The sequence below is a fragment of the Amia ocellicauda genome, chromosome 22 (assembly GCF_036373705.1).
Source record: "Amia ocellicauda isolate fAmiCal2 chromosome 22, fAmiCal2.hap1, whole genome shotgun sequence".
Lineage (NCBI taxonomy): Eukaryota > Metazoa > Chordata > Actinopteri > Amiiformes > Amiidae > Amia > Amia ocellicauda.
The window spans coordinates 17,668,558-17,694,123 of record NC_089871.1 but is presented as its reverse complement, the minus strand read 5'-3'; the positions used below and the strand labels follow the sequence as shown (position 1 = coordinate 17,694,123).

The 25,566-nt window shown below is 39.2% G+C and overlaps 1 protein-coding gene across 2 annotated transcripts in view; it reads left to right on the top strand.

The window, feature by feature from the left end:
• The window catches only part of csnk1g2b (casein kinase 1, gamma 2b), a 58,588-nt gene that overhangs the window by 8,079 nt on the left and 24,943 nt on the right, over positions 1–25,566 (top strand). For both annotated transcript variants that reach the window (XM_066696120.1, XM_066696119.1), the window contains exon 2: positions 13,925–14,562. In XM_066696120.1, coding sequence (XP_066552217.1) covers positions 14,149–14,562 — 414 coding nt within the window. In that variant the 5' untranslated portion in view covers positions 13,925–14,148. The remainder of the gene's footprint in view (positions 1–13,924; positions 14,563–25,566) is intronic.

Genomic DNA, 25,566 nt, shown 5'->3' with positions numbered 1-25,566 from the left:
CCCCACATTGTTTGGATGGGGAAAGTGAGGAGTCCATGGAGACTCCTAGGTCTTTCTCGTGCATTACTTAATCTAGTTCTGTTCCTCCCATATAGTAATTATAGTGGACATTTTTGTTACCTGCTTGCCTTGCACTTGTCCACATTGAATTTCATCTGCCAGGAGTCATCACACAACTGAATATGATCCAAATCCCTTTGAATAACCTGTGCTGCCGAGATTGTATCTTCTGAGCCACCTATTTTAGTATCTGCAAATTTGACAAGTTTGCTAACTATCCCAGAGTCCAGATCATTAATATAGATTAGAAAAAGCAAAGGCCCTAGTACTGATCCCTGTGGAACTCCACGAACAACCTCAGTCCAGTTAGAAGCAACTCCTCTAATTGACACCCTCTGTTTCCTATACATCAACCAGTTCATTATCCATCTGCTTACATTACCCTGAATACCTACAGCTTCCAATTTGAGGATCAGTTGACCTCCTTTGGTTTTGTTCACACTGACCAGCCATAGTTTAGCAGATATGGCTATAAAGAATAATACCAAATATCAACAGTTCTCACAATACCAGTAATTTCATAGCTGATCAATATAGTCTTAAAACCGGTTAATAGGAAGGAGTGAAGTAGGTCGCATGCTTTCTAATTAGGTGTTCATCCTATCAGTGTTCCAGCTAAAGGCTTCAATATCTTTATATTTTTAATTATTATTTTTTTATCCCTGGTGTTGAAAATGGTAAGAGATTTGGTGAACCTTGAAGAAGTAGCAGCTAAGCCAGCATTAATTTATTTCATGTCCTAATTTTCTACATGATTTCCCTTTCTGATGTGTAGTCTTACTATTAATAAAAAAAGGCTTCTCAAAAGATTTCTCAACAATGAATAGGAGGAACTGCCCTGCAGACATATCAGTGGTGTGTGTAGTTGAACTATTTGCCACAGCTTCCCTACATAGAACTGCACATACCTTTCCTACTGTAATCAATTCACAGTATCGGTGATTCAACAAGAAGCCTGACTTTTTCTAGATGCATTCCTTTCAAAATGGTTCATCTGCCAAATTTGTCTTTGGTTCAGTGTTTACCGAGACTGACAAAATCGGGGAAAAAAGGGAAAAAAAAAGTTGCTTAAAAAACAGCTCCTACTGTTGCTTTGTTGACAAGGTTGGAGTGAATTATTCAACTGGCCATTGACCATTTATGCAGCAGCTGGAATTGGGGAGAAAAATACATTCTGAAGTAAAGGGAAACCTTTAACTTTTTAAATATACAAGAACAGTTTTGAGTTGTTTGACCGATGCAAATTAATTGTAGTATGGATATTTGCACCTGAGTTTTTCTGTCCTAGAAAATACATCTCTCTTTACAGGATTTTGTTTGTTTTAATGATATTGCCAAACTCTTAATTGTTGTTTTGCCTACACACTAGTTCCTGGTATTAAAGCCTCCAATAAAATGTCCACCTGACTGCATAATTGGAATAACCTGACTGCTAATCCACAGAAACAGCAATGCATAAACTCTATAGTAAATTGTATCTATTTTATCCTAGTAAGATCCAATCCAAATCACCTTAATAGTTTAATGCAGCTCTCGCCCCAAGTATTGCTCTCTCCTACTTAGTGTTGGATTAAATCCATGGCATGACTTTCAGATTTAAAATGCTTAGAAATAATTGAAATCCTGCATAATATGACTGTCAGTTCATAAATTAGACACACATGCCAAAAGCAGATGTTCATTGCAGTGCGAATCTACAAGATAGTTCCGTGAAGCAAACCTGGGGGTAGTATTACAATATTTAGCAGTGGCGCCCTTGCATCGATGAGTATCTCCTGTAACCATGAATTGTCAGATCTGCCAAAGCATCTGCAGCTGCTCTAAGTCCTCCCATTATTAAGGATTATCTTGTTCCCTTTTTTCTCCCTGAATGATTGGAGAAAAGCAGTGTCCACATTTCAGGGAATTAACAGGTAGGGGCTAATCCACAGTGCAACTTTCTCTCAGCCTAAAGCAGCAGACAATGTAAATGGAGTGGATTGTGCATCTTCCAATGAAAGTTTGTTCTGGATTCTCTCCCAGTGCTGAAATACATGCCAGGCATATATGTTTTGCAAGGTCAGGTTCCTGGAGGTATGTGCCGTACAAACCCCATACCCCATACCTGGTTCCCATCAATGATACTCTTTGATAACGGTTGCTTTTTTTTTTTTTTGGTGCATACATATATAAATTTACACTTAAGTTATGTCTTTTAAACCGCTCCCAACGTCTCTCGCATAAAAATTCTGGACTTGGTGCTGCAATTGTGCACCACATTCAGAGTTGAGTCACAAGATCAGTTGAGTCATCTGAGGTGTGTTTGTCCCCAAGCCACTCTCTCTCAATCTCAATGCTGTCTGTTTGCTGTGCTGGGAGGATGGGTTTAAAGCTCTTGCTGATAATTGTATTAGTCCTGCCGGAGCCCAGTAATTCTGAGGATGCCAGCGCTAATGTGATTGCAATCCACAACAGCAGTGAAAGCCAGGGCCAGGATTTGAATGGGAGAAAAGGCTAAGATTGTGTACAGCACTCCTACTAGGGACTTTTAATGGATCAGCACCTCATGAATACCCCACCCATCAATGAAATACTGTGTATGACATCTGTGAAGAGAAAATGTTTAGGCTACAAAATTGAAAATGTAGCAATGAACTACAGTGTATCGAATTAAGAAATGTTATTGCTAGACAGATAATGCATTTTTATAAAGGAAAACTCCTGCTTTGATCACTTCAGCTCGGTAATGCTTACATAAATAAAGGAGTTTGATTATAGAGAGCTAAAATGGGAAACGCTGTCAGTGTCAGATGGCTTTTGTATTTAAACATGCTTGTTTTTACGCTCATCAGCCTTCTTAACAAACTTCTTTATGTACATATTACTGATTGTAGATTGTAAAAATCATTTCAGTAACTGGGAGTTTTACACAGATTTGGAGCCCAGGAGATGATTGAAGAATAAGGCAACATGAGAGTAATTTGTGCACATGTATTAGTGAACTGCTTGTGCGAAATATTAATTATGGTTTCTAATTTTAATTCTAATAAATGCATTTGAAACATTTCCCATTCTACCCAAGCTGAAGTAGCAATTCTTTACATTGATCAAGTCCAACTGAAGCAAGCACCCAGTGAAGGGTGCCATTTAATTTGCACTGCTACTTGCTTTTTTTGATCACTGAGTATTTATAGCCAGGTTGCACAATAGCAGTGTAAATTTGCAGGTATTTAAGAGCTATCTTGTTTTTTTTGTTGTTGTTTTGTTTTTCTCTTGGCTCCCTAGTAAAGCATAAAAGCCATTGATGTTTAGCTAAAGAATGTTGATTCCTATGCACAGTAGATTTCTTTCATTGTATTGAGTCATCAGTATGGCATTGCTTTACAATATAACATGCTGTCTTTGGTATTGGATAGGAACAGTTTAATGAAAATCCCTGCCTGCACCCTCAGATTTCGTCGTTGTATAATGGTCAATGTATAAACATAGGCCACTGGTGATTTTACAAATGGTTATTCTATAATAGTTTTTTCTTCCACTTCCTCCTGATATGCAATGGGAGTTTATATAGGATCTAACAGACTTCATGCTTTTGTACACATTGAATTAATGAAGGAGAAAGGCAATGCATGTTATTTTGATTGAGCACCACACGTACTTCTTGGTAAATTGACTTGAATTAAAGTGCATCACATTTGTGTTCCATTTATGTCCCTGTATCTAAATGGAAACTATTATAGGGCCAGTACGGTTTTCCTTTAGTTTTTCTTTTGTTTATATGAAAAGGGTGGTCCTGACCATAGGAAGTCCTGGTTTAGAAAATGTCCAGATCCAAAATCAAGCTTAGTCTTTGTGCCTCACTTAGCAAATTCAGACCTCATTACCAGAGCCACGTTTGAAACATTTCAACAACCATCGATTTAGGCTTAGTGGAGTTCTGCAGGAGAGAATTGTATTATTACTTCTATCTTATGCTACCTGTACTCTTTGAAGGATCAGCAAGATCTCGCACCCCTGGAATGGGGTTTAACAGTAATTTGGATCTATAATTAAGACTGTTAATCATAGCTGAAAAACAGAAGTCTGTACTCCTGTTTACTTTATTTTTTAAAAGCAGTTTTGTAGATTGTTCCTGAATGTATAATCCAGGCAAGTTTACTGGAAGTTTTGGAATTTCTCAAATGGAAATGTATGATTTGGTTTTCCCTGTTACTGTTTTCCTGATGGCTAGATGACTGGGTCAGAGCATTTCCAAAACTGCAGCTCTTGTGGTCAGTACCTATCAAAAGTGGTTCAATGAAGGAAAAATTGTGAACAGGGTCATGGGCGGCCAAGGCTCATTGATGAACGTGTGGAGCCAAGTTTGGCCCTTGTGGTCTGATCCAATAGATGAGCTACTGTAGCTCAAATTGCTGAAAAAGTTAATGCTGGTTCTGATAGAAAGGTGCCAGAACACACAGTGCATCACAGTTTGTTGCATATGGGGCTGCGTAGTTGCAGACCAGTCAGGGTGCCCATGCTGACCCCTGTCCACTGCGCTTACAATGGGCACGTGAGCATCTGAACTGGACCACGGAGCATTGGAGGAAGGTGGCCTGGTCTGATGAATCACCAGTTCAAAGTGTTGACTTGGCCTCCAAATTCCCCAGATCTCAATCCAATAGAGCATCTGTGGGATGTGCTGGCCAAACAAGTCCGATCCATGGAGGCCCCACCTCGCAACTTACAGGACGTAAAGGATCTGCTGCTAACGTCTTGGTGCCAGATACCAAAGCATGTCTTCAGAGGTCTAGTCAAGTCCATGCCTTGACAGTTCAGGGCTGCTTTGGCGTTTAAGGGGGACCTACACAATATTAGGCAGGTGGTCATAATGTTATGGCTGATCGGTGTATTTTGACTTGTGTATTCATGTTCCGGGCTCTACACTTACTTTTTTTTTTCTTAGGAGCACTGTGCCCCTACATTTTTAATTTAGGAGCACAGTCCAAAATGGACTCATAAATAGTTCATATTTAATGCTCAAATGAAAAGCAAATGCAACAATGTACAAAAGAAATGTCTTTAAAATCACCTTTTTGAAAAAAGTTTTTAAGGATCTGTTAGTTACAAGTTCTTAAATCCTCTTAGCCCTTTTATTGCTTGCTCCCCTTTATTGGCTAACCTACGCTGCTAACACACAATGTAGCGGTTTGTTTCTTTTATTATTATTATTTTTGTCATTTAGCTGATGCTCTTATCCAGGCCGACTTACATTTGTACCCATTTATACAGCTGGGCATTTTATACACAGGATCAATCTAAGTGAAGTACCTTGCTCAAGGGTACAACAGCACTGCCCCACCCAGGATTAGAACCCACAACCTTCGAGTCCCCTAACCACTACTCCACAGTACTGTTTCTTGCTTGTTTTGTTTTGTCTGTATGTACTGTACTGCTGTGTCTGGTTTGACTCTTGCTTCAGTGTAGCGCATTGGTATAATAAGAGTGCATTATAAATACAATGTATAATAATAATGTAGTTGAGGAGGTAAAGAAACTGATGTAGCTTAATTGCGAGACGCACAACAGTTCAAGAAACAGGCAAGGCTGAGTACTTTGTGCGGGTTTAACAGATCCAATGTGCCGTCCTTGACGGACAACTTTTTGGATGACGTACTGCAAATGACGCATTGGATCCAGAGTACCAGTCTGTACCAGCTGAGCGTCTTGCTCCCGTCATCACGGCTCCAATGTGTTTTCTCTTCAGGTGCATCATTGTCATGCTCGTGCTATGTGAGGTCAACTTTGCACATGTTGCAGCAAAATGTCTTCAGTGTAAATTCAATGTAAAGTGCTCCTGTACTTTAGAAGACTTGCAAGACTTTCCACAGGTGTAGCCTCCGCCATCTTTCAAGAGTTTTTTTGTTTGATTATATATATATTTTTTTGTAGCTGTGCCCCAGGTAGAAACAATGAATCAACGGTAAAATCTAAAAAAAATGTTGCTGTTGCTGAGTACTACTGTAACTGAGTTTGTTTTAACAAAGAAATGGCTAACCCCAGCTAGTACGTGATTGGATATCGAGCCAAATGAACCGCTGCAACATTATTGGTCATAAATTTAATTCACGAGACTTGTAGTTCTCGGTTAATTGGGACAATCCACAACAGAACTACATTTCCCACTTTTGCTCCCATAATAATAATTTGTATAAAACATAGTTATAATAATTTCAATGTAGTATTTCATTATAGAGTTCAAAAATTGTATTCACACTGTGTGCCCAAATACTATTTATCATTCGCACATTATTTTTACTCGCAAATGCTCGCACTGTAGAGCCCTGATTTTGTAAGCAGTGCTTTCCAAAGCTCACAAGCCACCCACCTTGAATGACCAAAATAATAAAAAATAAAAAAAGGGACCACAATGCAAGCGCACATGCTCCGCCCCCTGCTCTCATTCACCTGCTATTGTCCCGTCGTCCCCCCCCCCCCCCCGTTTGACAGTCTGCTAGGTAACAATTCCATAACTGACCACCCTACCTATGCAAATTTCTGGGGGAAACACTGTAAAGGAAGTAATTCTTGGACATTGAATAAAATATATCTTCTAAAATTGAAAATACAACTGCACAACTTCTGTTTCTTTGGACAAGTTATGATTTCTTACAGTCCTGGAACTGCTAGAAAAACAAGTTTTATCTGTAATATTATTGGTTGACAGTCTTTTCTGTTTTTCCTGCTTTGAGCCAATAACAGGCTGGTATCTGCTCAGCCCCACTATCTGCAAGTGTTGTGACCCTCACAGCCTTCAAAGCCCATCTATTTGAACAGTAGTGTGTGTTCTTTAGAGCACTAAGTTGATGCTTCCTGAAAGAGTACTGAATGCTCTCCTTCTGCATTATCAGTGGTTCCTAGTCTGTATTGATTAATTGATTTAATTTTCTGCCAAGGCTGAAAATAGATTCTCTGTACTCTTATGGCATTTCAAAATATGCTGCTTATCCTTGTCTTCTTGGATCTTCACTAAGTCCAGCTCCACGGAGCGCTTCAGTGGAAAACCCAATTGAAGAGGTTACCAGTTCTTCAAAGGTGTGGGGTTGTGACGTGCTATACTTTACACCTATTGGGTGCATCACACTTGTTCCATATTTGAAGTCTTGCATGTTAAGTGTTGTGATTAGGAGTACAACCCCTCCTCCCCCCAGGGCTCTAAAGCCAGTTACAAATGTAAATTCTGCTGTGCAGTCTTGGTCTGGTAAACATCACTACCACACTTCCTCATACTTCCTCAAACAGAGTTTGACTGCAGTGTAGTCTAAATGAAACCAACACATGCACAACAATAACTAGTTGACTTGTTTTGGGGGTTTTCTGTGTGTGTTGTCTTTACCCCCCACCTTTACCCTTGAGCTATATTGTTGTCCTGCATTGCATGTAATATTCCATTACAGAATAATCACTATAATCTCCCACTTTCCTTTGCTTTTTTGTATTTGTTTAATCGGTTACACACTGTACACTGGTGTAAGAACCCTAGCATTTGTTTTCTGTAATATCTCCAACAGCTGAAACAACAGTGGTGTATCATCAATAGGTGTGAGGAAGCAATAATGAACACTGACAGGATTTCCAGCATTTTGAGAAGATAAAGCAAGCAGATTGCATCAGCAATAATTCTTCATATTGTCAGTCTCTGGATAGATGAAAATTCTGGAATAAATTGAGTATTCCCTGTGACTTCCAGCCACAGCCTCTCCTGTCAGCTTCACTTAAAGTGGCGTGCAGGGCTCACAACTAACTTTTTTCCTCATTGTCCCGGTACTGTCCCAAACTGAACTTGACCTGTCCCAAAATTAAAATATTTATTTTTGAATTTTGACATGCTGACATGGGTCTAGGTTATTTGCAACACTATTTAAGTAACTTGTGTATTTCTGACACTGACAGCTGACATTACATAAACTAAATATTTTTAGAAAAAGACCATGCATCTTAATAAAAACAGACCTCCATTACATTATTAATCATTTAATTTATTAATTGAACTCTTAACTTAAACAACAAAATTCCATGGAGATATTCTGCCCCGTTAAACAACACAGCACAACAATATACTAAAAATAATGTTTCAATGTGTTCCCTTTCACTTTAAGACATTTCTTAAAACTCAATTTTTTTTAAAAGCTGTTAAGAATCTCTCTTAGTTGCAAGACATTTTTAAATACTCTTGGGTTGCTGCTGCGATGTTGCCTGTTTGATCTTGTCTGTTTTGGCTGTCTGAATTGTAGCAATATTGTCTATAAGAAAAGTGCGTTATAAATACAAATGATTATTGGCAAATTATTATAATATTATTTTTGTAGTTGTGGAGTTAAAGAAACAGTGGCGTAGCTTGTGAGACTCACACCAGTGCAAGAAACGGGAAAGGTTGTGTAGTTAGTGAGGTTTTAACGGATCCAATGGGCAATGTCCTTGATGGAAAGCTTTTCAGATTACGGACTAATTAATTGAATGTTTAATTAATGAACTTGTCAACAATACAGCACAGTATAGTTTTCTGAAAGGTTTATGATTTGTATTGAGTCATTAGAGCGGTAGAAGTTAAAACAGCCGCACAGAGACCGACGAGCCGGTTCATGTCCATAGGAAACTGCTTTGTCACCGCCCGCACTGCTTAATAATGGGATCAAACACTCGGATCAGCAGAGCTGGATCTTGATCTGCTTCGTACAACGGCTTTTCATGATCCAGATCCAGTGAGCCCGGATCCGATCCTGCTTTCTGATCCTGTTAGTACAACCCGCCCCAGATTCCACTAGCCTGAATGACGCAATCCACATATTTGGACAGTGAGGAAGAAGTCAAAATTGTATGTCGTATGCCACTAAAAAAAACTAATGTTGCGTATTTGTAGTCCTTTCAGGCCAGGTAGATTACACAACCATATTCTCTTGATACTATACAGACAATTCAAATGCCACAACAACTCCCGGAAAATGCAACCTTAGCCTGTAGACAGGCAGGGAGAGAGAGAGTGAAATTCGCATCTAATATGCCTATGTCCGACATTATAATGACTTTCTTTTTTAGAAATTATTAAACATTTACATAACTTAAATCATTACCTAACGATGTCTAGCCAGACATCATCGTTTGAAGCCTGGACGTTTTACATAACCTACCTTAGCTTGGTTTTAATAGCCCATAGCCATAATCTGACCATAGAAAAAATGCTGATTATTTTTAAGACTTCCCGATTTACCATTGAAACCTGCATTTCTTTCGTATTCGGTTTACAACATGTTTATTGGACTGTCCAAAAGCAGTAAGGCACAATCCTATAGTTGTATTTTCAGATCTTTCCTCTTTCAAATGTTTTTACTGTTAGCTACAGTAGCCTAGGCCTATCCATCTGTCACATCACATTACGACCCGCTCCATCCAGTGTGCATTTGAGAATGGTGTTCTCCCGATGCGCTGCCATCCACGCGACGAACACACTGTAGCTCTTGTAATGTGAAGTAATTGTTCATAGTTTATGACCTTTTAAGCTAAATGTGATGATCAGCCTTGTGTTTAAACATGTTATGCACCGTTTCCACTGGCGGACGCTTGAACGGGTGTTTCTAGTGGCTAAGCGTCCGGACGCGTCCGTGTTTTGTGGAGGTTAATTGTCTGGTGCTGGACATGTCCGTAAGCATCCGTCCCACCCACTGAGGACATGATTCGCATGCAGGAGCAGAGGTGTGCGCTGGACTTGTAGACACAGGGAAGAGATCAGATACATTGTGTCGGAAGATACAATCTCAAGTGCCGTGTGTGATCACGAAGAAATTGCAGTTTTATTAGCAACATGGAGTGAAATCCACGTACAGAAACAGTGACTGCTTACAGTTAATATCCGAGAGTATTAAAAACTTGGATTTCACGGGAACGGTGCAGTGCCATGACTAAAAATAAACTGAAGGATAATAATCGGATCGTAGCAGCTGATGTTATTAATATTTTATGAGCAGCTGGACGGTGTTTCAGGCTGTGTTTTGTGAATGGTGTGCAGGACAATCCGCAGAGACTAACACGATTCAGTTAACGTGTGCCCATTTACAAGTTTAATTAATGAATGAATAAATAAATACAGCAGATCTGGGTTTCCCTCTAAAACATTAAGGACTGGTTTAATAAATGGTCCATAAGTCCATTGTATATTGTATATGGATGATTAATCGTGAAACGTGTATTTTGTTTCAACTGTAACTTACCCTGGTTAAGAACGTATGTTAAGTCAATTATAAATACGTCAAAAAGTATTATTTGCAGTTACAAATCTGCAGAAAGAGTAATAAGTTAAGGGAGTCACCCTGTGTCGTTTAAAATACATATATACTAGCACAAATGATGACAATAATAACAAAACATTTGCGATTTAGTATTATTGTTGCACATGGAAAAGTTTTCTTACAGTAACGTAATGCATGCCTGAATATAATGTTGTGTATACACGTGTAGCTCTTCCTAATATCTCTTAACAGAAATGTGTATTTATTACACTGTTTACAATCATGTAAAGCACAAAGAATAAAACGCACACAAAAGTCCTCTCCACGTCAGGCAGTACCGCTTGTAGTGTTGTTCTCTCTCTGTTTTTAAAACATAACACAAACCAAACCCACATTCGCTGCTCCTCCCATCAGAGGGATCGACTTCACAACGGCCTGGTTTTGCAGAAAAAGCTCTGGGACTCCGGCATGGCATGACACGGACGCTTAAGCCAGTGGAACCGAGGCATTAGTATGGAACCACTGGTGTATGCATTTTATATTTGTATGGCCTATCGCCCCAAAGTCTGTGTTGAACCGTCCCAGACACATTTTTTTATCATTCCCTGGATAATGGGACAACGTTAATTTCAAAGGATTTGCTACCTTTTTCTTTCTTTTGTGGGTTTCATTGAAGCGTTTTCCTTTTCTCAGTTAAGCACAGCATAGTGTTTTGCTGAAGTGTCGCCAGCCTTTAATCTTCCCATTTTCTCATATCTCAACTGGATTTTGGTGGATGAGTTTTTATCCAATATTCTGGGACAGTACGCTTGAGGCCTAAGCATTTGTTAGTACTGGTATTCCATAGTTTAATTTCTGTAGAGTCCACTTTAGACTTTTTTTTTTTTTTTGGTTTGTTATTGTTGTGACTTGTTACTAAACAAAGATAATTAAAGTCTACCTAGTTAATTTACTCTACCTTTACTCTTTACTTTCCCTATTTCACCCCTCAGTCTAGCTTAATGATCTTTCCAGTGCATTTTGTTTTACATCAAACCAATCCTATTCAGAGCTAGACGAATCAGGATTTTATGCAAAACTGCTACTGTAAGGCCTCTTAATTATTTTCTGTCCATTTACCTGCCTGTAACTGTTAAGCAATCTCGAGGGTTTCCTGCAGCCAAACGTATGCCTGAACAAAAAATAATGGCTTTAAAGCATGATCACACATGCTTCGCCCTCTGCTCTCGTTCGCCATGGCTAAACCCAATCCACAAGCACTCCAGACTAGGGTTTTCACGATCCTAGAATTTTGAACTTCGATATGATACCAGTTCAATTTCACGATACTCAATACCACACAAAATCTGTACACAAAACATACATTAGCATTCCTTTCATAAAAATGCACGATCTTCACTCCAGATCAAATGTGCCGGAGCAGTAAACACAAGTATCATAGTATTAAGATAACTTTTTTTTTCCAGAATTCAGTAACCATTCAAACATTTTCTTCAGAACAATAGAGTGCAGGTAGCTAATGACACTCATGTATATTTTGGTAATTTCTTTGGCCAACATAACACCACAGCATTTCGTCACTAGTATAATCTGGCATGTTGTGCTGACAGTCAATAGTCACATTCATGTTTTATGTTTTAATGCATTATATTTGCATAGATTTATAATGTCTTACATATGTAGTTTATTAAATAAGTAGTTTTGAGGTCTGCTTATAAAGTTGCATTTTTATTTTACAAACGGACATGTTTGTGGAATTACGATCAATATTACACTCGCTATATTAAGGTTTTATTTTAAGCAAGTGAATAAACAAAATAAGTTATTAAATGTTTGAATTATACTAAAAACAGAAGCAAATGCGGATACATATATACACACGGTTTCGCGCAGTGGTATTCAAGCTAACCCTGCTAACACACAATGTTGCCACAACATTGTAGCATGTATGTTAAGACTGATTTATTCTTATGCATAGGTACACGTATGCGTCTCTGCGTAGTGACGCAGAGTAGGGGGTTCTGGGTAAGCGTAGCCTGCAGAGGCGCTGATGCGCGCTCCTCCGAAATCTCAACAGCGCGTCTCTGTGTCCTATGTGTCAAGCCAGCGCTGATTGGCTGAGCAGCGATATTGTAAGAGCCTCGGGCCAATTGCTCAGTGCTGGAGTAACTGCTGTACAATGTCCGTCTGTACGCGCTGCAGGAGATCAGAGAAATGATGTGGTGATATACGAAAGTATTTAAAATGCATTTCCTCATCCATGAAACGCATTTGTCCACATAATGAGTATTTTGTCCCTCGAACTGCACATTTCGTTAATATAAATCACATTTTCGTGAACATAATTCACATTTTATCCCAAGAAATGCCCACGTATTACGTGCTTGGCAATTTTGGACAAAAAGTTAAATGTACTTTGCTTTCCGTGGACGGAATGAACAATTAGCATTCATGATCAAACGGGTGACTGATCAAGCCATTGATCCAGAGACCCGGGTTTGCAACGTGGTCAGGATTGAATTCCAAAGGAAAGTTAGGAACTTGCTGAGCCGATCAGATGAGAGCTGCATCAGGTGCAAATGCATGCATTTAATTCAGATATTTAGTAACATATAAGAACAGATATGCAGGAGAAGTTCACATGCAGAGATGTGTGTATGTATAGCCCCATTCACAAAGAAATGCCGGCAAATTGCCGGCAAGGATGCATTCAGACAGAAAACGGAGATTGCCGGCAAGAGCGCTGTGGCCATGGGGAGGAGATGCTACAGATGTGGATCCGGAGAGCACACCCGGACCGACACTCTGGACGTGTCTGTACAAGTGCGATCATTTCCCCGTTTAAATATGGCAGAAGCAGTAAGATACTCTGAGATGGATAATTAGCAGACGTCACACGTGTTATTGTATATTTTTATATAGGCAAAACAATCACCATTTGGCAGCGCAACGCTGATTTTATAATATTCACAAATAAAGCAGCCTATTGATGTGTTCTGTATAACTGCATACAGTGTGTTTAAATAGACCGGTGGATGCGTCACTATTCAGACTGTCATACGATTTTGAAAATGAATTGCTGGTCAGATCTGTGCAACGTGAACTCGCCCATGTATTATTTGGTTGTATCAGAAGTAGTCAAATGTGTTAGACTACATGTAGTATTGCCGTATTTATTATTATAGTGCAAAACTACAGTACAGTTCAAAGCATAATGCAATTTACAAAATCAAATTTACACACGTGTATAGGAAATTTGGTATCATGGTTGTATCGAAGTATCTATTTTTGACAACCCTACTCCAGACAATGCCTGATCCCGCCCTGCTAAATGATTCAGTACCAGACCGTCTTTCCTGTGCACATTTCTCCTGTGAAACTTTGAATTTCCATTCCTTTTCTAACACTGTGGTGTCTGTTTATAGCGCCATATAGCTTCTAAGTTTTTGATAGTAAAAATATTTTGTAAAGGTGTTTTGAGATTTAAAAAAAATTAATAAATTCTATTTAAAGTAGAACAAATCTAACATAAGAATATTTTCTACTGTTTCCAGATTCCAATTTTCAGATATTTGCAGTAATGTGGTTTTTTTTTTTTTTTTTGGTGTGTGTATGTCTTGTAGTTTCATTGAAGGGAATCCCAGCACTGGCTTGCTGTTTGCAGCTCATCCTGACGTACTGTATCGGAACATGAGGAATGTCTGCGCTACCAAAGACTGACCAGGCGGAGATGACAATCATGGGCGCTGGTGGGAGCTGCCAGGAGGTCATGTGGTTCCACTAGCTGTTTGCGCCCAGTTGGAGATGCTGTACTGAAATCAACACAACGGAGTGCAAACCAAAATTTATGAAAAAGCCTTTATCCAACATAACACCAGAGATCCCTGAGCGGCTGCTGCCATTTTTTTTTTTTTTTTTTTTTCTTGTTCCTTTCACGAGTCCTCTTCTATACTCTCCCTCCTCTTGGTTTCGGTGGCTCTGTGATTTGTATGGCAGTGGTGTAACCGTGGAGAGGCCAGGGTATCACAAGCTTATGGATTTTGATAAGAGAGGAGGGAAGGCGGAGGCTGAGGAAGGGAAAAGGATGTCCAAGCCGGGCGGAGGGAGGACTGCTCACAGCAGCCGGACCTCAGGGACCAACTCTGGGGTGCTCATGGTCGGCCCCAACTTCCGTGTGGGAAAAAAAATTGGATGTGGCAATTTCGGAGAACTCCGCCTGGGGAAGAACCTGTACACCAACGAATATGTGGCGATCAAATTGGTAAGGTTTAAGCAAGGCACTCTTTAAATATTCACTGTTCTCCCATAGGTTGTTCACTCCCATGCTCAGCACAGAAAAAGTTGTGTAAACATTCCCATTGTCTTAGCTTGGCACCGTTCTTCTTGGTGGGAGGGACAGCAAGCAACCATAAACACTTTGCAGGATTATCTGAGTGGGTAATTTAAGAGATGCTCAGTGATTTTTATATACATTTGTTTTACATTATTGCACTATTAGGATTTGTACTGTGCTAAAAAGTACACTCGCACCTTTAGACAAATGGACCCATCTCAAATAATATTTTCTGAATAGTGTGTGCCCTTTGCTTTTCAGCCTGGGGTGTTCTATGTTGAACTGGCATTTCCTGACGTTGTATCAGAGTAGCTCAAGAAATAAAACTGATACCCTGCTCACAATTGGCCCAGTCGGCCTGTTGCCACTAAGTTTTGTTTTCTCACTCATTCCCTCTTTCAGGGTAATTGACACATTATGATGCGCTCATCCCTTACTCAGGAATGTACTGAGCAACTGCTGCAGACTTAAAAAGGAACTAGCACACTTTTGTGTTCCTATAGTGTATAAGAAAGTGTATCACACTCTTCCAGTTCAATTTTATCATAAGCAACTTTTCACATTTTTAAATGCACAATTAGCCAAATAATGCTGGATGTCAAAATATGGCATGTATGCTCTTTTGGGGTTTCAAGATGTCATGTCATAACTTCCTGTATAACAGACATGCATAAGAGAAACAGAAGCACTGGGTTAGTCTTCCCCATTTAGCATTTAGCATTAATGTCTTCCCCCGATTTACACTACCTGTCAATTTTTAGAACACCTCAGTTTTTCCAGTTTTTATTGAAATTTACGCTGGGAGTAGGAATACAAAATTTCAAAATACTGACAATTATGACATTCTGGAGCCATACAGTCTACTGATCAAAACAATACCAGCCATGTTTTGGTAGAAGCAACACATACCCATAGAGAGCTCAAAATGTCAAGATGGAAAACTCTGTTTACAGTGTACTAATGCACAACAATTTTAAATTATTGGATCTGAACTTCTGTTTAATAGAACATTGTTAACAGAAACTGTAAATCAGATGTCTTTGAGAATTAAATGCGCTGGTAGCCAAGGGAATAAGCTTTCAAATGATGTGCACATTGTAGAAATAGTGTAACGTCTATGCTCAGGAGCTGCACATAACACTGCCAAATAATGCTTATGTTTTAATTTTATACAAATTATATCGATGTAAATTAGCGGGGGTGGGGGGTGCTTGCAGCTCGAGTTTAGCCCGGCGACAAGAGCGGGGCGGAACGTGTGCTCTTGCGCATTAAATAGATAGATGTTTTTCTATCGTCACATGATATACATCGTCATATCGCACAGCCCTACTAGTTGGTGAAGTAGACTAGTTTGAATGCAGCATAGCCAGAATGTTTAAGGTCCCCTGTCCACTCCTACTGTGGCCATTTGTATAGGCTAGTCTTGGCTAAAGACCTTACTGTAGTTCTATAATATGAAGGGAAGTTAAATTGTGGAATTCAGTTCTCACTGTATACACCATTTGGCTAGGAATAATGATGCTTAATGCATACAATTTTTTTTTTAACTTAGGCACAGCCATGCCACTGCATTTTTAAAAAAATTTCCACTGGTCTTTGTCTGGCTATGTAGGTATATCTTTAAAACATCCCATCTTCCAACATAATTTTATTTGTGTGTCCATTTATAACTTCTCTTTACCTTACAATACTGCAGTGTGGCTTTAGTTTTTCTGTGTTATTTTTTAATCACTTTTTACAACATATTTGTAAACAAATGTACTTAAACACTGCAATCTGCCTTCTTGAATACTGACTTTCACAGGTGATTGGACTTAAATGCATGGCAGAAAGACATGGAATCCCTTTTAATGAAGTATATGTCCACATGGCTTCATTAGACAATCCCAACTTCAGAGCTTTACTGCATTTGAAAGGCAATATCTGTGGAGATGGCCCCCCTCCACTTTCTATTTCAGTTCTGGTCTACTTTAGCCATGCCAGACTTTGATATACCTGAAACCACTTTTACAGCATGATTTGCATACTGGGAAAGAACTCAGTGCTGCATTAGCTCTCCTGCAAGAACTCCAGCCAAGTGCAGCTGTCCAGTATCCTCATGCGGGTGCATTTACCATTACCTACAAGAATGTGGGTGCCCTCGGATAACTTCTGTGGCATATGAAATGTTCACACTGGACCTTGACTTGCCTAAACAGGGTTACTGTATGTGTATTCAGTGCTGTCATGCAATGACTCGTCTGTCTGATCCCTTTTACTGTGTTCAGTGCTCAGACTTGAGCTGAATTAAAGTGCTTGTGCAGGTTACATTAATATGAACATGATATTAAACATCTGGACATAGCAGGTGAATCTTGTGTTTTGTTTCAGTTGCTCTATTTGGGGAGGATATTTTGAAGAAGGCAGTGGGATACAGTGTTGGGATTTTCCAGGTTTTGACTGCAGGTCTATGAACAAACAGGATGCTTAAGGAGTTGCTAGAATCAGTGCTGCTGTTGAAACCGAGACAATCAATTCCCATCCCACACAGAGATCACCCAGACCAGCCCACCCTGATCACTGATTGGGTTAGGAAGAACCGTCACTAAACCAGTGGACCAGTGGAGACCCATGATCCACGCCTCCCTGTAAATCCCGCCCTCATGACAAAACAGTGCCAAAACTCATAAATGCGAAAAAAAAAAAAAAGCAAAGATTGCAGCATCGCAACCAAAGACAGGGACTGCAGACGAGCGCGTCGGTGAAATTGACTCAATCGGTTCGAGTTTTGCTCTCGATTTGCCTTCAAGTTTTTTTTTTTTTTGCATTTGAGAATTTTTTTGTTTACCATTCTATACATTTTGCTATCGATTTGTTCTATTTTTGATCTCAACAAATTCTCAACTTTTGAATTTGAATTTGTTACTTATGGAGCTAATTTGAGCCCATAGTTTAGCCTTATCTTACAATGAGAAATGCTGTGAAGCTCGAAGCCATTCTGTGACAGCACTGCCACACAGCCAACAGGTAGCAAGTGTTCAATGTCTAACTGATCGTGGTTTCCACAGTCAAAGGACATTTTCCACTTTTCATCTTTGCATTTCTTAGAAAGTAACTCTATGTAAAGGATTCATTTACCATAACCTGTTCTATATTGATTTTCCTTAATGATTAATTTGTTTCCATGCTATTTCACCTGGGCTATGCATCAGTACCCCCATTCCCTTTCTTTCTCTCTTCCTATGGTCATCCCTTGCTTTTTCAGCTCGGCACATCTCTTCAGTTTTACTAAGATCAATCAAGGTCAGTTAGACCCTCATGTCATTGTCTTGATTAAAAAAAAAAAAAAAAAAAAAAAAATGCCCTTGGTTTGCAGATAAGATTCCCTTTTGCTAAAATCCAGACAAGTTATTACTTGTCTGGATTAAGCAGCGTGCGCTTGTTTCTTAAGTAGGTAGCTTGCTGGGCATTTTCATTTGCTGTTTTTACATTGGGCTTTCACTGTGGGTTATACAGCACATCTCAAAACTACTGCTTGGCTGAAGGAGTAATTTGTCACTTTCTTGTGTTGTCTGAAACTATATTCAAATTAATGAAATGTATGCATGTACAGTGAGGGAAACAAGTATTTGATCCCCTGCTGATTTTGTACGTTTGCCCACTGACAAAGAAATGATCAGTCTATCATTTTAATGGTAGGTGTATTTTAACAGTGAGAGACAGAATAACAACAACAAAATCCAGAAAAATGCATTCCAGAAAAAGTTATAAATTGATTTGCATGTTAATGAGGGAAATAAGTATTTGATCAATCAGCAAGATTTCTGGCTCCCAGGTGTCTTTTATACAGGTAACGAGCTGAGATTAGGAGCACTCTCTTAAAGGGAGTGCTCCTAATCTCAGCTCGTTATCTGTATAAAAGACACCTGTCCACAGAAGCAATCAATCAATCAGATTCCAAACTCTCCACCATGGCCAAGACCAAAGAGCTGTCCAAGGATGTCAGGGACAAGATTGTAGACCTACACAAGGCTGGAATGGGCTACAAGACCATCGCCAAGCAGCTTGGTGAGAAGGTGATAACAGTTGGTGCGATTTTTCGCAAATGGAAGAAACACAAAATAACTGTCAGTCTCCCTCGGTCTGCGGCTCCATGCAAGATCTCACCTCGTGGAGTTTCAGTGATCATGAGAACGGTGAGGAATCAGCCCAGAACTACACGGGAGGATCTTGTTAATGATCTCAAGGCAGCTGGGACCATAGTCACCAAGAAAACAATTGGTAACACACTATGCCGTGAAGGACTGAAATCCTGCAGCGCCCGCAAGGTCCCCCTGCTCAAGAAAGCACATGTACAGGCCCGTCTGAAGTTTGCCAATGAACATCTGAATGATTCAGAGGAGAACTGGGTGAAAGTGTTGTGGTCAGATGAGACCAATTCGAGCTCTTTGGCATCAACTCAACTCGCCGTGTTTGGAGGAGGAGGAATGACCCTAAGAACACCATCCCCACCATCAAACATGGAGGTGGAAACATTATGCTTTGGGGGTGTTCTTCTGCTAAGGGGACAGGACAACTGCACTGCATCAAAGGGACGATGGACGGGGCCATGTACCGTCAAATCTTGGGTGAGAACCTCCTTCCCTCAGCCAGGGCATTGAAAATTGGGTCGTGGATGGGTACTCCAGCATGACGATGACCCAAAACACACAGCCAAGGCAACAAAGGAGTGGCTCAAGAAGAAGCACATTAAGGTCCTGGAGTGGCCTAGCCAGTCTCCAGACCTTAATCCCATAGAAAATCTGTGGAGGGAGCTGAAGGTTCGAGTTGCCAAACGTCAGCCTCGAAACCTTAATGACTTGGAGAGGATCTGCAAAGAGGAGTGGGACAAAATCCCTCCTGAGATGTGTGCAAACCTGGTGGCCAACTACAAGAAACGTCTGACCTCTGTGATTGCCAACAAGGGTTTTGCCACCAAGTACTAAGTCGAAGGGGTCAAATACTTATTTCCCTCATTAACATGCAATTCAATTTATAAGTTTTTTTAAATGTGTTTTTCTGGATTTTTTTGTTATTCTGTCTCTCACTGTTAAAATATACCGCCCATTAAAATGATAGACTGATCATTTCTTTGTCAGTGGGCAAACGTACAAAATCAGCAGGGGATGAAATACTTTTTTCCCTCACTGTATATTAGCATTGCAATGCATTCTGCATTTAGATTTGAGTCTTGTACTTTACTCCTACATTCCCTTTGAAATCAAGTATTGTAGTCCGCTGCCCCTTGGCAAGAGTGTTTGTTACACTGACCTCATGGCTTGAAGACTGTGGGCTAGAGACTGGCATCTCTTGATCTCTCAGTGACTTTTTGACCTGGCCTTCTGTAGAGAGCACTGTAAGCACAAATGTCAAGAGAATCGATCACAATACACATACATAAGGGCCATTGTGATCCTAATGTTGCTTGGCCATATAGATGGTGTAATTTACTGAAGGTGCAAAACTGTACGACCTGTACAGGGTGAATTTGTCATCTTACTAAATGTATACATATAGGGATCTCTGTGACGAGTTTGTGTCCCTTGGGATTTTATTAAAATTGGGCAACAATTTATTCATGCTGCTTGTAAGTGAAATTAATCCATCCAGTACTGTTTGTTTTCTCACTGAATTTGTCTTCTAAAAGGTCAATTATAATGCAGGCCTGTTATCCTCCCCCCTCCCCCCCCAGTCTTTGCACTCAATTATGTATGAACAAGTCATGATTATATAAGACTAACTTGTTCATCGAAATAGAGGTATTAGGCATATGTAAGGACACCCCAGCAAAGTCATTGAGACACACATTCTAAACACTAGTAATAAAATCTCCTAAACACCACTGATATTTATTGTACTGTTTTAGTTAAAGTAATTCTGCTCTTTAAGGGAGTAATTTAAACTGCCCTTTTACTAAGTATTTTTTGGGTGTTCTGTAGATCTCTTGTATGTTCATTCCTGCTTTGTTTATTACTTTAATATAACTAACAAACTTTTTCAAGTACTCCTCAAAGGTTAATTTAAAAAATACTACACATGGGTATGTGCAATTATGAAAAGCTTTCCCCAGCCATTATCTTATTCAGCTTTGGGGGTGGAATAATGTGGCTATATAGATAGAATAATGTGATGTAATTCCTCTTTTGCCTTGTTGAAAGAGAGACCCACATCACCTTAAGATGTGTGACTGGGAAAACGTCTGTGAAAGCATAGGGATTCTGGGTCTCAGCTGTTGGCTGCATTTGTAGCTTGAAATCCGATCTGAAACTGGATATTTGCTGAACGCGATGGTTGTCTATCCCTTGCGTTGGCTCCCACACCTTAGGCCTTTTAAAATCTAGGCCCCAGTCAGGCCTTCTAATGGAGATGAGATTTCATCCAGTTCAGGATGGATTGATTTTATTTCTGTAAGGAACTGTAAGGGGCAGGGCGTTGTTCCGAAACACTTTACAAAATAGTAAGACTCGTCAAAATAACTTTACAATTAAGTTGCATTTTTCTGTCAAACAGTAGAACTACAGGAATACAAAATAAAAGTAATTGCAAAAACACAAACCGAATAAAATATTTACAGGTTAAAAGAACGATGTGCAAATGACTCCATTGCAAATGTTTTTAAGTGTTACAAAAGTGTGCTTTAAGTTGTGCCAGAAATCCCAATATATTGACTTTAAGGATGATTGCATAGGAGCTGCAGTGTTTCACTGTTTGTTTTAAAAAACATTACATGGTAGCACAATTGAAGAATCGCAGGTGATCGTTTGCCTATCCTCTGAGCTGCTCTACAAGTTTCTAATTTTATTTGGAATTCAGTCTTGATCATGTTGCAAGCCCAGGTCTCTGGATCAATGCTTTGATTAGTCATGTTTGATCATCTGGGAAATCTTTTTATTAGGTGTAGGGCTGGCGACAGACTGGCTGGTGTTAGTGTTTACTGCTGTTAGAACTACAAATCAGTATCTATACAGGATTGAGAAGATGCCCCTCACCCTTCAGCCAGGGCTGCCCAATGGCACACAGAATAAAGGCACTACCAGGTTGCTAAATGCAACGCAAACAGCCCTGTAGAAGTCCACACACAGTGTGGAAAGGCAGTCTGTGGCAAAGACACTAATTTTGAAAAGCATGCGTTCTGCATTGATATTTACGCAGCTGTAATATCTAGACAGCGCTATCACGTTGCATATGATGTCATATTTTAGTTTTGTTATTTTTATAATTGTTAACATGCATACTGATTTCTACACTGGTTTACACAGTTTGTGTAAAGTTTATTAGTTTTTTTCAGGTTTGTGTTCATTTTGGAAAAAATAAGAAACATACTTGAATCAATGTAAATGCAGTGTTTCTGCCATGAAAGTGAGTTTGAATATTGAAAATTCAATATTCAATATCCATGAATATTGAGTTTTATTAGTTTTTCCGTTTGTCACACTGTTTTATAAAGGAGCTGCACATTTTGCAGGCGAGACTGTTGTATGTAGTATGACATCTCGGCGGTTCTAGTGTTAAAATCCCAACTTTAATACATTTTTTAGATTAAAATATTTAAAAGATCAATTTGTAAATGACTCTCATGTTGCAAATGTTGTGTTTTTATAAGTGCTACAGACCTGTGCTTTCAGTTATGTTGTCAGTAGAGAAATCCCAACAATAAGCCAGACAAAGTCAATAACAATTGTCTAACATCTAGGGCTGCAACAACTAATCAATACAATTCGATAGTCGTTTATTAAAATTCATTTACTTTCATTGTTGATTTAGTTGGGTCTACCTGTGGTGCAAGAAAACAAACTAAAAAACTTGAAAGATGGCGGAGGCTGCAGGTACACCCTTGGAAAGTAGTGTAGATCTTCTAGTATGGGAGCACTTCACATTCAGCTCTTCAAAGAAGACTTGCAAAGCTGAAATCACATAGCACGGGAGCACCAGAAGAGAGAACACATTGGAGCCGACAGGATGAAGATGCTCGGCACGGTACAGACACACTGGATCCGACATGTTATTTGTAGTTCATCAAGGACATGGCACATTTGATCCGTTAAAACCACACTAAGTACACAGTCTTTCCCGTTTCTTGAACTGGTGTGCGTCTCCCAAGCTACGCCTGTTTCTTTACCTAAACGACATTAATATTATTGAATACATTTTGTATAATGTGCTCTTATTATACCCACAAACTACAAGTCAAGCAAGAGACAAAATGGTTAAAACATAACCAGCAATACAGCAGTACAGTACATGCAAAGTAAGCAACAAAAAAGCAATAAAGGCTAAGGATTTAACTAACGGAGGTCCTTAAAAGCTTTAAAACATATTTTCAAACATCTTTAAACCAAGTGTAGCAGTTCTCAAAGCTTCTGGAAGTGTGCTCCACAGCTGTGGCGCATTGTTACAGAAAGCTCGACCTATGGGATCAAATTGGTGCCATAAGTATTGACTAAAAAACGTTTTCGTTTTGAGTTTGCAACGGGTCTGCCGGAGAAATGAGGAGCTTTTACATTTTTACAAAAGTAAAAAATATATAAATAAAATCGCACAACTCACCATAAAACTATATATTTGAAAGTGTAAATGTAAGTTACATTTTTGTTGATTGTGTTCAACCATTTTCTAGAATCCTAGCTACATCAGTAGGTACTATTCATGCCAGCTCTTCCACAGTAACTTGCCATATGTTGTCTGTCTATCGATTTGTTCCGTTGCATTGTTCTTCGTGGCTAGACACACAGATAAGCTTTTCAACAAATCCACGTCTTCGTCTTGTGTTTCATTGATCAATATTATTTTGAACGCACGCAAGATCTGATCGCGTCGAACTTGTTTCACTGACCTGCAACAGTCAGTATGCAAGGTGGGAAGGGGAATATGCACAAATTTTTTTCCGCTTGTCACGCAAAATTGGATGCGTCATCGGATCCAGTGTGCATGGATATGTAAATATTGTGCTACTATGCATATTGCTATTCTCTCTCTTTTAAGAAAATAAGAATACTACCTCCATGGTCCTATATTGGACTGCCATTGAAGCTATTTGAAAAGCCTGTAAATGCATAATGGGATGTTTTATTTTTCATGATTTATCAAAACTGTTTAGCACCTGTAAAAACATCTGTTGCTATATGCACTTTATACAACCCTTTATTTTTTTCATATGTTTTCTATTGTTTTTATAATTGTCATTGTTTTAAAGAGCATTGTGCAAGACTAGGAAAACGCAAACCTTATTTTAATTTTTTTTTTCAAATACAACTCTTGCATTTAATACTAGAATTTTTAGGTTTTTTTATCCAATTAATCGAAGTTGTAATCGACAGATTAATTGATTATCAAAATAGTTGTTTGTTGCAGCCCTAAAAACAACCTTCCTCTTTTGGATTCAGTTCCAGCTCATAACCTGTAGTGTAATAAGCTACTATTATTAGTATTAGTCCGATCACATGACCAAATCATTGGATACCAAAACATAATACTGTCTGAATACTAAAAGAAAACTGGAATAGCCTACAATGATAAAACTAAGACGACTAAAATAGGGGATAAAATCCTCAAATGAGTAGCAGGATGCTTTGTTCTTGTAGCGCATGTTCATGGACCGACCTCAGTTTAGCCCTTTGAACTGCAACGAAAATTCCTTCTCAGATGGGGGTAGGGAGCTCTGACAATGGGAGATGTTCCACTAAGGAAAGAAAACCAAGGGAAACTGCTAGTAGGAAAGTCCTGAAGTGTTTGTACCTCAATGCCAGAAGTATAAGGAACAAGATGTTAGACCTAGAAGCCACAGTGCTGGTGTGTGACTATGATGTTTTAGGAGTGACAGAAACATGACAGAAAATGATGGGGATGAATACAAATTGAAAGGAAACGCACAGTTTAGGAAAGACGGGCAAAATCGAACAGGTGGTGCGGCAGCATTACATGTCAGAAATGACATTGAGGCAGAAGAACTCAAATTAGATCCTAGTAATAAAACAGAATCTTTGTGGGTTAAACTTCTGAATAAAAGATCTGGAGGATTAGTGGTAGGAGTGTGTTACAGACCACCCAACTCAGATATTCAGAAAGATTGCGTTGTACTGTGTAATCAGGACTGCATGTAGCAAGGATGTGGCTGTTATAAAGGCGGATTTCAATTTCCCAAACATAGACTGGGAAAGCCCAGTTGGGACTACAGAAGCAGAAATAGAAATGGTTGAGATGGTAAATGACTGCTTTCTAACTCAATTTGTCAGGGAACCAACCAGGGAAGAGTGCATGCATTGACTTGATCTTTTCAAATGACCAAGATAGTCAGAGGGACACTAGTTAGAGAACCAATGGCAAACTGTGATCAAAATATGGTTCGCTTTGAGGCATACTTTCAAAAAACAAGGACCAAGTCTAAAACAATGGTCTACAATTTTAGAAAAGCAAACCTTGAAGGTATGAGGTGGCACTTAGAAGAGTTAGACTGGAGCACACTGGATACAGATTCAGTTGAAAATGGATGGTTATATTTTAAGAATATACTACTTGAGGCTCAGGATAAATTTGTACCAAAACTTAGCAAATTGAGGTCCAAAGAACATTGGCCAAAGTGGTTTAATAGAGGTATGCAAAAAAATATCAAGAGAAAATGTTGTATAGCGCATTCACGAGGAATACAAATTAAATAAAAACGGCCTGGGTTTGGGTTGCAGGAGCTTTGATTTAATTCCACTAAACACACAGAATATGTTGAACTGCAAAGAGATCTTAAGAAAGAGATCAGGAATGCAAAGAGGGAAATGCAAAGAAACAGCTCTTGGAGCTAAAACTAATGCAAAGATATTTTTTCAATACTACAACACCAAGAGGTCAATAAAGGAGGAAGTGAAACAGATAAAGGGCAAAAATTGAAGTATCTTGGAAAACGAACAAGATGTGGCAAATGTT